Source organism: Leucoraja erinacea, chromosome 24, assembly GCF_028641065.1.
Source record: "Leucoraja erinacea ecotype New England chromosome 24, Leri_hhj_1, whole genome shotgun sequence".
NCBI lineage: Eukaryota > Metazoa > Chordata > Chondrichthyes > Rajiformes > Rajidae > Leucoraja > Leucoraja erinaceus.
The window spans coordinates 25,111,811-25,126,667 of record NC_073400.1 but is presented as its reverse complement, the minus strand read 5'-3'; the positions used below and the strand labels follow the sequence as shown (position 1 = coordinate 25,126,667).

The window sequence follows — 14,857 nt, the reverse complement described above, 5'->3', positions numbered from 1 at the left end:
AGCCTCCTAAACGCCACTATCGTATCTGCCTCCCCCACCACTCTTGGCTCAAGAGTACTTGGCGAGGAGGCTGAGGCAAGGAGGCGGTCACAGAGTCTCTCAAAGATTCAAGGGCCTGTCCCACTGTACGAGGTAATTCAAGAGTTCCCCCGTGTTCTCCCCTGATTCGAGCTTGTGTCGTGTACATAGCGGGTACGTAGGAGCGCGTGGATGTCACGTAGCGGCTCGTACGAGTAACGGTAGGTACTCGGGAAATCCGGTAAACTCGTGACGTTTTTTCAACAGTGTGAAAAATGTCCACGAGTAAAAAAATACTTGTGATGAAAGAAATTGTAAATTTTTACTCGTACGAGCCCCTACGTACCCGCTACGTACATTACATGAGCTGGAGTCGGGGGAGAACACGGGAGAACTCTTGAATTACCTCTTACAGTGGAACAGGCCCTTCAGTCTGCACTTGAGAGTGTGACTTAGCTGCAGTGGTAATGGCAGGTATGTTGTTGCAGGCTCCTCCTGCAGGTTGTGACAAGTCAGTACCCCTGATGACCACACCTGTGGAAATTGTGTCCATATGCCAGTCCTTAAAGACCGCATTAAGGAACTGGATGAATCCGGGACACTCTGGGGGGAAATGAGAGCTTCCTGGACAGGACCCAGAGCCAGGTTGTCCCACCGAAGGTCCAAGAAGTGAGAAGGCGGGTGATCATTGAGGAAGGGAATGAAAACATGGAGTGCAGGTAACTCCAGTGGCTGTACCTCCTCAGAACGGGTGGCGCAGCGGTAGATTTGCTGCCTTACAGCGCCAGGGACCCGGGTTTGATCCTGACTGCGGGTGCTCTCCGTACGGTGTTTGTACGTTCTCCCCATGGCCTGCGTGGGTTTTCTCCGAGTGCTCTGGTTTCCTCCCGCACTCCAAAGACGTACAGGTTTATAGGTTAATTGCCCTGGCATAATTGTAAATTGTCCCCAGTGTATAACCATATAATATAACCATATAACAATTACAGCACGGAAACAGGCCATCTCGACCCTTCTAGTCCGTGCCGAATACATAATCTCCCCTAGTCCCATATACCTGCGCTCAGACCATAACCCTCCATTCCCTTCCCATCCATATAACTATCCAATTTATTTTTAAATGATAAAAACGAACCTGCCTCCACCAACTTCACTGGAAGCTCATTCCACACAGCTACCACTCTCTGAGTAAAGAAGTTCCCCCTCATGTTACCCCTAAACTTCAGTCCCTTAATTCTCATGTCATGTCCCCTTGTTTGAATCTTCCCTACTCTCAGTGGGAAAAGCTTTTCCACGTCAACTCTGTCTATCCCTCTCATCATTTTAAAAACCTCTATCAAGTCCCCCCTTAACCTTCTGCGCTACGAAGAATAAAGCCCTAACTTGTTCAACCTTAGTAGAACCAAGTAGAATGGATAGTATGTAGGATAGTGGAAGTGAGCGGGGATCGCAGGTCGGCACGGACTTGGTGGGCCGAAGGGCCTGCTTCTGTGCTGTATAACTAAACTAAATAGAGAGCTCACCAACGCGAATTTTCAAGCAGCAAGTTACAATCCTTCAAGAGCATTTTAAGACCAGTTAGCAAGTCACCTAACTGTGCTTGAAGCCACCAGATGCATCTGTGATCTTTGAAACCTATTTTAGCTGATTGGGTGAGGAAGTGTAGAATTCAACTTGTTGTGAAAATAACATTAATTTCCTCTTTTCCTCTCAGGCAAGTTTTATTGCCTTGTTCACTACACTGACTCATTGGGCCCCGGTGAGGAAAAAGAGGAAGAGTCTACTTCTGCAAATAAGGTAATGAATTGGTCGTTAGATATTTGTACATGAGCACGGCCGAGCTCTTGTTTGTACTCTGTATCCAATGGTAATGCATCGCTTTTCATTGTGGTGATCAAGTGGGCACCTGGTGTTTCGTTGAGATAGGACAAAAAAAGCGCAAAGTGCTGGAGTAATTAGTCAGGCAGTGTTGCCTCGCAGATCTGAGGATTTAGTGGGAGGGAGGAACTGAAGGGAATCCACATTAGTCAGGAAATGGTGTTCAGTAAACTGTTGCAACAGAAGGTGGATAAATCCCCAGGACCTGATGGTCTGCATCCCAGAGTACTCAACGAAGTGGCCCTAGAAATCGTGGATGCATTGGTGATCATTTTCCAATGTTTTCTCGACTCTGGATCAGTTCCTGTGGACTGGAGGGTAGCCAATGTAACTGCACTTTTTAAGAAAGGAGGGGGAGAGAAAATGGAGAATTATAGGCCAGTTAGCTGTACATCGGTAGTGGGGAAGATACTTGGGTCGAGTGTTAAAGATGTTACAGCAGCGCATTTGGAAAGCAGTGACAGGATCGGTCAAAGTCAGCATGGATTTATGAAGGGGGAATCATGCTTGCCTAATATTCTGGATTTTTTTTTGAGGATGTAACAAGTAGAATGGATAAGGGAGAGCCAGTGGATGTGGTGTATCTGGACTTTCAAAAAGCCTTTGACAAGGTCACACACCATTTAGACTAGTGTGCAAAATTAGAGCACATGATATTGGGGGTAGGGTATTGACATGGATAGAGAACTGGTTGGCAGACAGGAAGCAAAGAATAGAAATTAACGGGTACTTTTCAGACTGGCAGGCAATGACTAGTGGGGAGCTGCGAGGCTCAGTGCTGGGACCCCAGTTATTTACAATATACATTAGCGATTTAGACAATGAAATTAAATGTGACATTTCCAAGTTTGCAGATGACACAAAGTTGGGTGGCAGTGTGAGCTGCGATGAAGATGCTATGAGGCTGCAGGGTGACTTGGATAGGTTGGGTGAGTGGGCAGAAGCTTGGCAGATGCAGTATAATGTGGATAAATGTGACATTTTCCAATTTGGTGACAAGAACAGGAATGCAGATTATTATCTGAATGGTGTCAGATTACACAAAGGGGAGGGACAACGAGACCTGTGTGTCCTTGTACATCAGTCACCGAAAGTAAGCATGCAGGTACAGCAGGCAGTGAAGAAAGCTAGTGGCATGTTGGCCTTCATTGCGAGAGGATTTGAGTTTAGGAGCAAGGAGTTGCAGTTGTACAGGGCCCTGATGAGACCGCACCTGGAGTGTCGTGTGCAATTTTGGGCACCTAATGTGAGGAAGGACATTATTGCTATTGAGAGAGTGCAGCGTAGCTTCACCAGGTTAATCAGGTTAATTCCCGGGATGGCGGGACTGACATATGATGAAAGAATGGGTCGACTGGGCTTGTATTCCCTGGAATTTAGAAGGATGAGAGGGAATGTTATAGAAACATATAAAATTCTTAAAGGATTGGACAGGCTAGACGCAGGAAAACATTTCCCGATATTGGGGGAGTCCAGAACCAGGGGTCACAGTTTAAGAATAAGGGGTAGGCCATTTAGGACTGAAATGAGGAAAAGCCTTTTCACCCAAAGAGTTGTGAATCGGTGGAATTCTCTGCCACAGAAGGCAGTGGAGGCCAATTCACTGGATGTTTTCAAGAAAGAGTTAGATTTAGCTCTTAGGGCTGAAGAAATAAAGGGATATGGGGAAAAAGCAGAAACGGGGTACTGATTTTAGATGATCAGCCATGATCATATTGAATGGCGGTGCTGGCTGGAAGGGCCTTATCCTGCACCTATTTTTCTATGTTTCTATGGAATACTCCCATAAGGTTCATCTACACTGTCTATTAACTTTAGACTTTGCTTTAGAGATACAGCGCGGAAACAGACCCAACGAGTCCGCGCTGACCACAGATCCCCGTACACTTGCTACATCCTACACGCGAGGGACATATTGAGTATTTTTACCGAAGCCAATGAACTTACAAACCTGTACGTCTTTGGAGTGTGGGAGGAAACCTGAGCTGGCAGAGAAAACCCACGCTGGTCACGGAGAGAGAACTGGCCTGGGTTTTCTCCGGGTGCTTCAGTTTCCTCCAAAGACGTACACGGTTGTAGGTTAATTGGCCGTGGCAAAAAATGTAAATTGGCCCCGGTGCGTAGGATAGTGCTAGTGTACGGGGACCGCTGGTCGGCGCAGACTGTTCAAAGGGCCTCTTCCTGTGCTGTATGTCTAAACTAAAGTACAACCGGAGATCTGAATGTATTTTGGGGGGGGGAAATAGGCTTTGATTCACGGATCACTGCCACTAGTTCTGGGGAAAGAGACTCCTGCTTCAATGAGGAGAGATCTTTATATTGATCAGTCTGGGTGGGGTCAGTACCCTGGCAAATTGGGCACATGGGTCAATAGAGGGGCTTTAAATGTAATAGTGATTGGCAGGGAGGAGTGCCCAGGTGACTAGGAATTTAGAAGTTTCAAGAATTACATTATGGGTGTATGGGTTTCTGTGGAAGAGGTAGGATATTGAATAGAGTCATAGAGTGGAAACGGGCGCTTTGGCCCAACGTGCCCACACCGGCTGACATGTCCTGTCTATACTACTCCCACCTGCCTACGTTTGGCCCATATCCCTCTACACCTGTCCTATCCATGTACCTGTCCAAATGTTTCGTAAATGTTGCGAATAGTACCTGCCTCAACAACCTCCTCCAGCAGCTCGTTCCATACACCTAGTGTGAAAATGTTACCCCTCGGGTTCCTATAAAATCTTACACCCGTCACCTGAAACCTACTTCCTCTGGTTCTCGATTCCCCAGGGACTGTGCATCTACCCGATCTATTCCTCTCATGAGATCACACATCCATAAGATCACCCCTCATCCTCCTGCGCTCCAAGGAATAGAGCCCTAACCTGCTTAACCTCTCCCTATAGCTCAGGCCCTCGAGTCCTGGCAACATCCTTGTAAATCTTCTCTGCACACTTTCCAGCTTGACGACATCTTTCCTATAACAAGGCGCCCAGAACTGGACACAATACTCTAAATGCGGCCTCACAACTGCAACATGACCTCCCCACTTCTGTACTCAATACTCTGACTGATGAAAGTCAGATGAATGGCTGATTAGCTGAAGACTGATGAATAGCTTTGAACCAAATCGGTTCTTTTATCCAATGCTTGTTTTTTTTTTTTTAATCTTTCCTGCGTTCCTTTGACAGGAGGATCTTGATGGAGAAATGGAATTGGAGAAGAATGCATGTAAGCGACAATCAAAATTGGGTAGTATTTACGTTGGTAACCAGTAATTTATTCTTGACGATATATTAGTAAATGCAAGGACGAGCATCGAAACCAGAGGACATAGGTTTAGGGGGATGAGGGGGGAAGGTGAAATAGGAACCTGAGGGGCAACTTGTTTTACAGGAGAGGTGGTAGGTATTCTGAGCAGCACAGCGGTAGAGCTGCTGCCTTACATCACTAGAAACCCGGGTTCGAGTCTGACTACGGGTGCTGTCTATACGGAGTTTGCACATTTTCCCTGTGACCATGTGGGTTTCCCTCAGCTGCTCTGGTTTCCTCCCACATTCCAAAGACCTGATGGTTTGCAGATTCTGTAAATTGTCCCTAGTGTGTACAATAGACCTAGTGTACAGAGTGATCATTGGTGGGTGTGGGGTTGGTGGGTCGAAGTGCCTGTTCTCAAAACAAAACTGAACTAAAATACAAGGAACGAGTTGCAGGAAGAGGGAGATGAGGCAGGTACTATCATAACTTTGAAGAAACATTTGGACTGGTACATGTATTGGACAGGTTTAGAGGGTTATGGGCTAAACACAGGCAGGTGGGATTAGTGTAGATGGGGCATGTTGGTTGGCATGGACAAGTTGGGCCAAAGGGCGTGCTTCCACGCTGTATGACGTGATGACTGTCTGTCAGACAACATACTTGTTCTATGCAGTTGTCCACAAGGTGAGTACGTCACTTCATGCTACTCTCAAAGGATGACTACTTGGTTGAGCTGATGAAGGAAATGTAGACCAGGAAAGAGAGAAAAGATGCTCCAGATTCTACCCAGATCATAGACAGGTTACTGATCAGGAGGCCATACAGCCCATCAAGCCTTTTCTAATAAAGATAGACCACAAAATGCTGGAGTAATTCAGCGGGTCAGGCAGTATCTCTGGAGAACATGGATAGGTGACGTTTTGGATGACAGATGGAGACAGTTGAATCTAGACAAGTACTTAAATTGCCAATGCTAAGGCTATGGACCCAATGCAGGTAAATGGGATCAGAGTCGATTGGTACCAAGGGTAGCATGGGGATTGTGGGCTGAAGGGCCTGTTTCCATGTTGCGTGACTTTGACTCTTATCTCCAGGTACAATGAGAAGATCAAAGCTGATTTTCCATTTTGTCATGAATATGGGCAGCGCGTCATTCAGATTCAGATTCAGATTCAGATTCAATTTTAATTGTCATTGTCAGTGTACAGTACAGAGACAACGAAATGCATTTAGCATCTCCCTTGAAGAGCGACATAGCAAACGATTTGAATAAATAATAATAAGTGTCCGGGGGGGGGGTGGTGATTGGCAGTCACCGAGGTACGTTGTTGAGTAGAGTGACAGCCGCCGGAAAGAAGCTGTTCCTCGACCTGTTGGTTCGGCAACGGAGAGACCTGTAGCGCCTCCCGGATGGTAGGAGGGTAAACAGTCCATGGTTGGGGTGAGAGCAGTCCTTGGCGATGCTGAGCGCCCTCCGCAGACAGCGCTTGCTTTGGACAGACTCAATGGAGGGGAGCGAGGAAGCGGTGATGCGTTGGGCAATTTTCACCACCCTCTGCAATGCCTTCCGGTCGGAGACAGAGCAGTTGCCATACCATACTGTGATGCAGTTGGTAAGGATGCTCTCGATGGTGCAGCGGTAGAAGTTCACCAGGATCTGAGGAGACATTCTGTGCAATGATTTTAAAATTGTAAAGTGGCAAAATATGTGAATGAGAAACAGTATGCATAGCAGGGGTGGTGCAATGACTGGGATGGTGCCTTACAGCGCCAGAGTCCTGGGTTTGATCCTGACTATGGGTGTTATCTGTATGGAGTTCTCACTGTGAACGCATGGGGTTTTTTTCCTGGGTGCTCAGGTTTCCTCCCACATTCCAAAGACATGCGGGTTTGTAGGTGAATTGGCTTCTGTGAATTGTAAAAATTGACCCTGGTGTGTAGGATAGTGCTAGTGTAGGGGGTGATCGCTGGTCGGTGTGGACTTGGTGGGCTGTTTCTGCACTGTATCACTAAAGTCTAAATTATAGGTAGCTCATAGTCAGCTATTCAAGGCAGCAGTTTGGACAACGAATGCATCCTGCTCTAGTTAGCGATGTTGCTTTCATTATTATTAAAAAAAAAGTATTAATAGCTCGTTCCTGCAAAATAAGGCATGATACATCCGACACTATAACTCGATTACGATGATTGCATTTCAACTAGAATCTTTTATGTCCTTATTGTCACAGATGGAGAAGATGACATAGATGGTCTTCAAGGTGTTGGACAAATTGGAAAGCAAGGGGATGAAGAACGCAATGTCACAGAAAAAGGTTAGTCCAACAAATCTAATAGAAGCATCTTATTCATTTCACTCTACTGGGGTATCTGGTGGAGTGCCATCAGCAGCAAGTTCGGAGGTTTGGACCAATGGTCAAAACATGTTGATCTTCATGATTGGAAGATTTAGTTTCTGTGTAGTAGACTGGACAGCACAACTGTCGACATCCATTGCATTAATTACATCTGGAACAAGATGGGAGTTAAAAGGTCTGAGATCGGAAACTTTGCTTTGTTAACCTCAATTCTCATAAGTTTCTCCATCATGAGATATAGAAGTTTGAGTATAGAAGTTGGGATGTAATGTTAAAATTGTACAAGGCATTGGTGAGGCCAATTCTGGAGTATGGTGTACAATTTTGGTCACCTAATTATAGGAAGGATGTCAACAAAATAGAGAGAGTACAGAGGAGATTTATTAGAATGTTGCCTGGGTTTCAGCAACTAAGTTACAGAGAAAGGTTGAACAAGTTAGGGCTTTATTCTTTGGAGCGCAGAAGGTTAAGGGGGGACTTGATAGAGGTTTTTAAAATGATGAGAGGGATAGACAGAGTTGACGTGGAAAAGCTTTTCCCACTGAGAGTAGGGAAGATTCAAACAAGGGGACATGACATGAGAATTAACGGACTGAAGTTTAGGGGGAAACTTCTTTACTCAGAGAGTGGTAGCTGTGTGGAATGAGCTTCCAGTGAAGGTGGTGGAGGCAGGTTCGTTTTTATCATTTAAAAATAAATTGGATAGTTATATGGATGGGAAGGGAATGGAGGGTTATGGTCTGAGCGCAGGTATATGGGACTAGGGGAGATTATGTGTTCGGCACGGACTAGAAGGGTCGAGATGGCCTGTTTCCGTGCTGTAATTGTTATATGTTATTTATATGGAGATGCAGGCTGAGGTAATAGCAGATTTTTACCGTCTCGTGTAGATGGGACATGTGGGCATGTTGGGCTGAAGGGCCTGTTTCCACATTGTATGACAGCGACCAGCAAAGATTTGCAGAACCAAGTGAATTTTTCTGAATGTTTTAAATGTATAATCATATATCAACTCATTGGAGATGTATTGGATTGTAAAGAAAGTCAGGTAGGCTTAAGACAGAATAACAATCAGAAAATTGACAAATCTCCATTATATTGCAACAAGAGGGAGAACTTCTATCTTTGATTTTTAAGGGCATCTTTGAGGGCTATTCACAGATGTAGTGATCAATTGGGTGATTTTTTCTGGTTGAGCAGTTGTGGATAGAGTTTCACTGTGCAGTGCATACTTGAAGATAAAGGGCCATTGAACCATTGGGAATTGGCGGAAGCAGTTGATTAGTTTTCATCAGAACTGGCCAATTCTAATACACGTTGGAAAGGCTGGTGATTTAGTCAGATGGGGGTATTTTATTTGACACAGAGTGAGGTGGGTGCCTGGAAGGTGCTGCCATTTGTGGTGGTGGATTTGATAGTTGTGTTTCAGAGACTTTTAGATCGATTCACGGCTATGGAGGGATAGGCATCATGTGTAGGCAGAGGGTGATTGCCGTCGTGTTCGACACAGACACACTGTGGGCTGAAGGGCCTGTTCCTTTGCTGTGCATTTTTATGTTCTATGTTATCTAAAACAAGTTGACATTGGTATTGAGTCCAGAGGGTTGTGACATGCTTAGTTGGAAGATGATCCTCTGTGTCTAGAGTTGGCATTGGGCTTTGTTAGAATGGTGTAAGTAGCCAAAAACAAAGTGATCTGAGTGGTGATTAGATGGAGTGGCCGTTTGCTTCAAGGCAGGAGTGGCATCATGGTTAAGTTATTGGGCGGTGCGGTGACACAGCGGTAGAGTTGCTGTCTCACAGGGTTCGATCCTGACTATGGGTGCTGCCTGTACGGAGTTTGTACATTTTCCCCTTGATCTGCGTGGGTTTTCTCCGGATGCTCCAGTTCCTCCCACACTCCAAAGACGTTGGTTAATTGACTTCGGTGGGAAAAACATTTGTGAATTGTCCTTAGTGTGCAGGAAAGTACAGGGATCGCTGGTCAGTGTAGAATACAACTATTCCTGCATTGTATATCTAAAACTAAACTAAACTATACCTGTCTCTGCGACAAATACATTGAACAGTCCTAGTGTCAACCCTACTCAGGACTTCGCCTTCACTTCTTTCATGACCGGGTGGCAATGCCTCCTTCTCTCATTATAAACCCAAAGATTCATTGACTTTTGGTGCCAATTTCCAGCTTGCTCTCACTTCTACATAGTCCTTCCCTTTGTTGACTTCTCTATCTCCATCTCAGGAGATGGGTTAGCTAGTAATATCTATTAGCTTGGTTTGTGTAGGGAGGAACTGCAGATGCTGGTTTACAACCAAGATAGACACAAAATGCTGAACCTGGACATTATAGTTTTCAGGTTCCTCTATCTACTTCCTGCCATGGGGAAGAAGGCACAGGAGCCTGTAAACTGTAACACCCAGGTTCAGGAACAACTTCTTCCCAACAACCATCAGGGTATTGAACTACAATCTCCAAATAAGCTCCAAACTCCTCTGTTCTCTTAAGAAGGGTCTTGACCAGAAACATAATCTATTCCTTTTCTCCAGAGATGCTCCAAAGCCACCACATCCTCCCTGTAATGTGGTGACCAGAACTGCACACAGTACTCCAAACAAACTGAAAACACATTTGATTTATAACATTCCCCAATTCTGTTGAAAGGTCGTCGACCTGAAATGCTGACTCTGAATCTCTCTCTGTCGATGCTGCCCGAACAGCTCAAGGTCTCCAGGATGATACGTTTTAACAACGCATGCCACTGCCTCGTTTGAGAATGTATGCTCTTCTTTATGGCGGCCAGCACCAGAGACCTGGGTTCGATCCCGACTACGGGTGCTGTCTGTACGGAGTTTGTACGTTCTCCCCGTGACCGCGTTGGTTTTCTGCGAGATCTTCGGTTTCCTCCCACACTCCAAAGACGTTGTGTAGGTTTGTAGGTTAATTGGCTTGGTGTATGTGTGAATTGTCCCTTGTGTGTGTGTAGGATAGTGCGGGGATCTCTGGTCGGCGTGGGCTGGATGGGCCAAAGGGCCTGTTTCTCTCTATAACACAAACTTCATGAAACTTTCAGTTCCTGGTTCGTGGATCCCACAGCACACCAACTATCTCTGGCCACTATGACGGGGTTCTGCTTTCTGCCACAGAGGGCTGTGGAGGCCAAGTCAATGGGTAGTTTTAAGGCAGAGATAGACAGATTTGTGATTAGTACGGGTGGCTGGGGTTATGGGGGAATAGGCAGGAGAATGGGGTTGAGTGGGAAATATAGATCAGGCATGATTGAATGGTGGAGTAGACTTGATGGGCCGAATGGACTAATTCCGCTGCTATCACTTATGAACATATGAACAGGAAGATGCTAGTTTTTTTTGTCAATTGTGGTGCTGTTGTTTAAAGGTAGTCCAGTGGGAGTCTCTGAACTTCCAGAGAGGCTCATCATGTCCAAACCTCCCTCCTTGTGATACAGACACAGACACAATACACTAACTTAGTGCGTGGGGAATTGTAGTTGAGAAGCTGCAAACCTTAGGAACCATTTATTATCCCAGTCCATAGTTCCATCTCCATGGCCACTGATTTTCCCGTAAGGTAATTGATTGAAACAATATGAGAGTGTTGTCCTACGGCACAACAGTGTAGCTGGTAGACCTGCCGCCCGATCAAATGGTTCAACTAAAGGGAAATAGTTGAGAATGCATTATTAACACCATTACTGTTCAGGTCTCTCCTGGTTCACAAGGAGACCAGATTTTTAAATAACCAGCACAGAGGCGCAGCAGTGGAGCTACTGACTTGCAGCGCCAGAGACCCGTGTTCGATCCTGACCTTGAGTGTGGAGTTTGCACGTTCTCCCTGTGACCACGCAGGTTTCCTCCGGGTGCTCCAATTTCCTCCTGCATCCTAAAGACGTGCGGGTTTATTGGTGAATTGGCCCTTTGCAAATTGTCCCGAGTTTGTCGGGAGTGGATGAGAAAATGGGCTAACGTCGAACCAGTGTGGACGGGTGAAGGATGGTTGGTGTGGACTCGGTGAGCCGAAGGGACTGTTTCCGTGCTGTGTCTCTAATCTAAACTATAAGATCATTTTCCCCTAATAAGTATCATCTACCTTTGTGATGCACAGAGCATGGCAGTGTACTTGGCATGAGGCTTCTAACACCAGCTGACAGGAACCCTTCACAAAATATGGTGCAGGTACAACCTTATCATTTAACTCTTGTCCTTCCGTCATTGCGCTACCCAACTAAACACACTAACAAACGCTGGGAATCCCAAGTTGTGCAAAACATTTTACAAGGCAATGTATGTATGAGATTTTATGAATGAAGACTGCCGTAATGTGACTGATGAAATGACGGGCTTTAACTGAAGAGAAATGGCTGCCAGTGCATTACTAACACAGTTCCTTAAAACATTTGTGTTCAGGTCTCTCCTGGTTAAGAAGCGGACTAGATTCTCAAATAACCAGCACAGAGGTAGAGCTGCTGCCCCACAGCTCCGGGTTTGATCCTGACTGACTTAGTGCAGGAGGAATTATAGTTGGAAAGACGACACACTTTAGCACCCAGTAGCGATACCACTCTGTAGCTCCATCTCTATGGCCACCGATTATTTTTCCCATAAGGGTCATGTTTTGTTCGGAGTTTGCACGTTCTCCCTGTGGATTTTCTCCGGGTGCTCCAGTTTCCTACCACGTTCCAAAGACGTGCAGGTTTGTACGTTGATTTGAATTGCCCCTGGGATGCGAAAGTGGGATAACGTTGAACTAGTGTACGGGTGAAGCACAGCGCCAGACCCGGGTTCAATCCTGAATACGGTTGCAGTCTGTGCTGAGTTTGCACATTCTCCCCTTGACGGCGTGGGTTTTCTCCGGGTGCGCCTGTTTCCTCCCACATTCCAAAAGACGTGCAGCCTTGTAAGTTAATTGGCATTGGTAAAAATGTAAATTGTTCCTAGAGTGTATAGGATAAGTGTCAGTGAGCGGGGATCGCTGGTTGGTGTGGACACGGTGGGCCGAAGGGCCTGTTTCTGCGATGTATCTCTAAACCAAACATAGATTGGGTGACGTTTCGGGTCGGGACACTTCTTCCCGTTGCATGAAGATGTGTTAAGTGAATGTTCACTGACCATGGGAGACCTGTAATAACTTGCTTTGTCCGTGGCCATTTGTACTAACACCAATCTCAAAGTTGCTGTTTGAAGCTTGCGATGTTCACCGTTTGTGCACATACTGCTGTTGTTTGTTGTCTGCTATGTATCTGGTTGAGAAGAACTGGATGCAGAAACATTCATGAGCAAACAAGTGTGTTTTTCACCACTGACAGTGAGAGAGAACAGGGGGAATGTCTGTCATAAGGTGCGGGCCAAGGTTGTCAAGGCAACAATGACTTTCAGAGACATGATAAACTGCAGATGTACGCATCTCGAACAAAAACACAAAGCGCTGGAGTAATTCAGCGGGTCAGGCAGCATCTGTGGAGGAAATGGATAAGGTGGCATTGCGTTTTGGGTCTCTTCGTCAGACTTTTCTTTCAGAACCAGCAGTGGAGATGGAAAAGACAAGAAAGAAACAACTTGAAGCAGAAAAAGGTGGTTAGAGAGAGGAAGAGGTAACCTGAAAGGGCGGCTGGTAGAACTGCTGCCTCACAGCACCAGAGACCCAGGTTCGAGCTTGACCACGGGTGCTGTCTGTGTGGAGTTTGCACGTACTCCCTTGGTAGATTCCTTCCAGGTGCTGCGGTTCCCTCCCACACGCGCAGGTCTTTACGTTAATTGACTTCTGCAAAAAGAAAATGTTGCAGGTGTACAGGAAGTGGATGACAAAGGAGGAAACTATAGAACTTTGTAGGAAGGAACTGGTGGTTTAAACCGAAGATAGACACAAAAAGCTGGAGTAACTCAGCGGGTCAGACAGCATTTCCAGAGAAAAGGACTAGGCGGCGTTTCGGGTCGAGATCCTTTTTCAGGTCTTGACCCGAACTGTCACCTATTTTCTGCAGAGATGCTGCCTGACCCACTGAGTTACTCTAACTTTTTGTGTCTATAATATAGAACTAGTGTGAACGGGTGATCATTGGACGGAATGGAATCAGTGGGCCGAACGGCCTTTTTTCCATATTGTATCTCTATACATATAAGCCTTTAGAATCCTTCCAATTTTATTGTCCACTTTTCGTTTCCCTCTCGTAGAAACATAGAAACATAGAAAATAGGTGCAGGAGTAGGCCATTCGGCCCTTCGAGCCTGCACCGCCATTCAATATGATCATGGCTGATCATCCAACTCAGTATCCCATCCCTACGTTCTCTCCATACCCCCTGATCCCTTTAGCCACAAGGGCCACATCTAACTCCCTCTTAAATATAGCAAATGAACTGGCCTCGACTACCTTCTGTGGCAGAGAATTCCACAGATTCACCACTCTCTGTGTAAAAAATGATTTTCTCATCTCGGTCCTCAAAGACTTCCCTCTTATCCTTAAACTGTGACCCCTAGTTCTGGACTTCCCCAACATCGGGAATAATCTTCCTGCATCTAGCCTGTCCAACCTCTTAAGAATTTTGTAAGTTTCTATAAGATCCCCCCTCAATCTTCTAAATTCTAGCGAGTATAAGCCAAGTCTATCCAGTCTTTCTTCATATGATAGTCCTGACATCCCAGGAATCAGTCTGGTGAACCTTCTCTGTACTCCCTCTATGGCAAGAATGTCTTTCCTCAGATTAGGAGACCAAAACTGTATGCAATACTCCAGGAGTGGTCTCACCAAGACCCTGTACAACTGCAGTAGAGCCAAGTAGAAGCATAGATCACCCATCGATGAATCGGGGGAACTGTGGTTTTCTTGTAGCACAGTGTTATGTCACAACAGTTTGGTGCGACTGAAACATTTTCTCGAAGCGACTTATAAGGTCAACTTGTGACCGAGATTTGGGACCGAGCAAGCAGTTTCACTTGTGACCACTTCCCACTGTGGCAACAATGCTCTTTCTAATCATTTTCCTCTTTAGTGGAAAACTGCATTGTCTTGTGGTCTTGTGGTTGAGTACCAGATGAGCATTCATATTTTTAATATGAATTACTGGTCCAGATTGCTTTCAGCCGTGGATTGCTGGTCAAAGTCAGCTATCGTATTGAATAGGTCTTAATTAAACTGGCCTAAACGCTGTCTGATCCTGTTGCTTCTGCATTGCTAGTTCCCTTGTTCCATGTTAGCCAAGTTGTTCCGAGCTAGATGCAGGAAAAATGTTCCCAATGTTGGGCGAGTCCAGAACCAGGGGCTGCAGTCTTAGAATAAAGGGGAGGCCATTTAAGACTGTGGTGAGAAAAAAACGTTTTCACCCAGAGAGTTGTGAATTTGTGGA

At 45.7% G+C, this 14,857-nt stretch overlaps 2 protein-coding genes across 2 annotated transcripts in view; one reads left to right on the top strand and one right to left on the bottom strand.

The window, feature by feature from the left end:
- Positions 1-7,549, top strand: part of LOC129708827 (F-actin-monooxygenase MICAL3-like) — a 54,051-nt gene extending 46,502 nt beyond the window's left edge. The window contains exons 19-21 of the mRNA XM_055654834.1: positions 1,733-1,815; positions 5,079-5,118; positions 7,374-7,549. Coding sequence (XP_055510809.1) covers positions 1,733-1,815; positions 5,079-5,118; positions 7,374-7,462 — 212 coding nt within the window. The 3' untranslated portion in view covers positions 7,463-7,549. The remainder of the gene's footprint in view (positions 1-1,732; positions 1,816-5,078; positions 5,119-7,373) is intronic.
- rpl10a (ribosomal protein L10a) overlaps positions 1-14,857 on the bottom strand; it is a 216,781-nt gene that overhangs the window by 65,370 nt on the left and 136,554 nt on the right. The gene's annotated exons all lie outside the window — the stretch shown is intronic.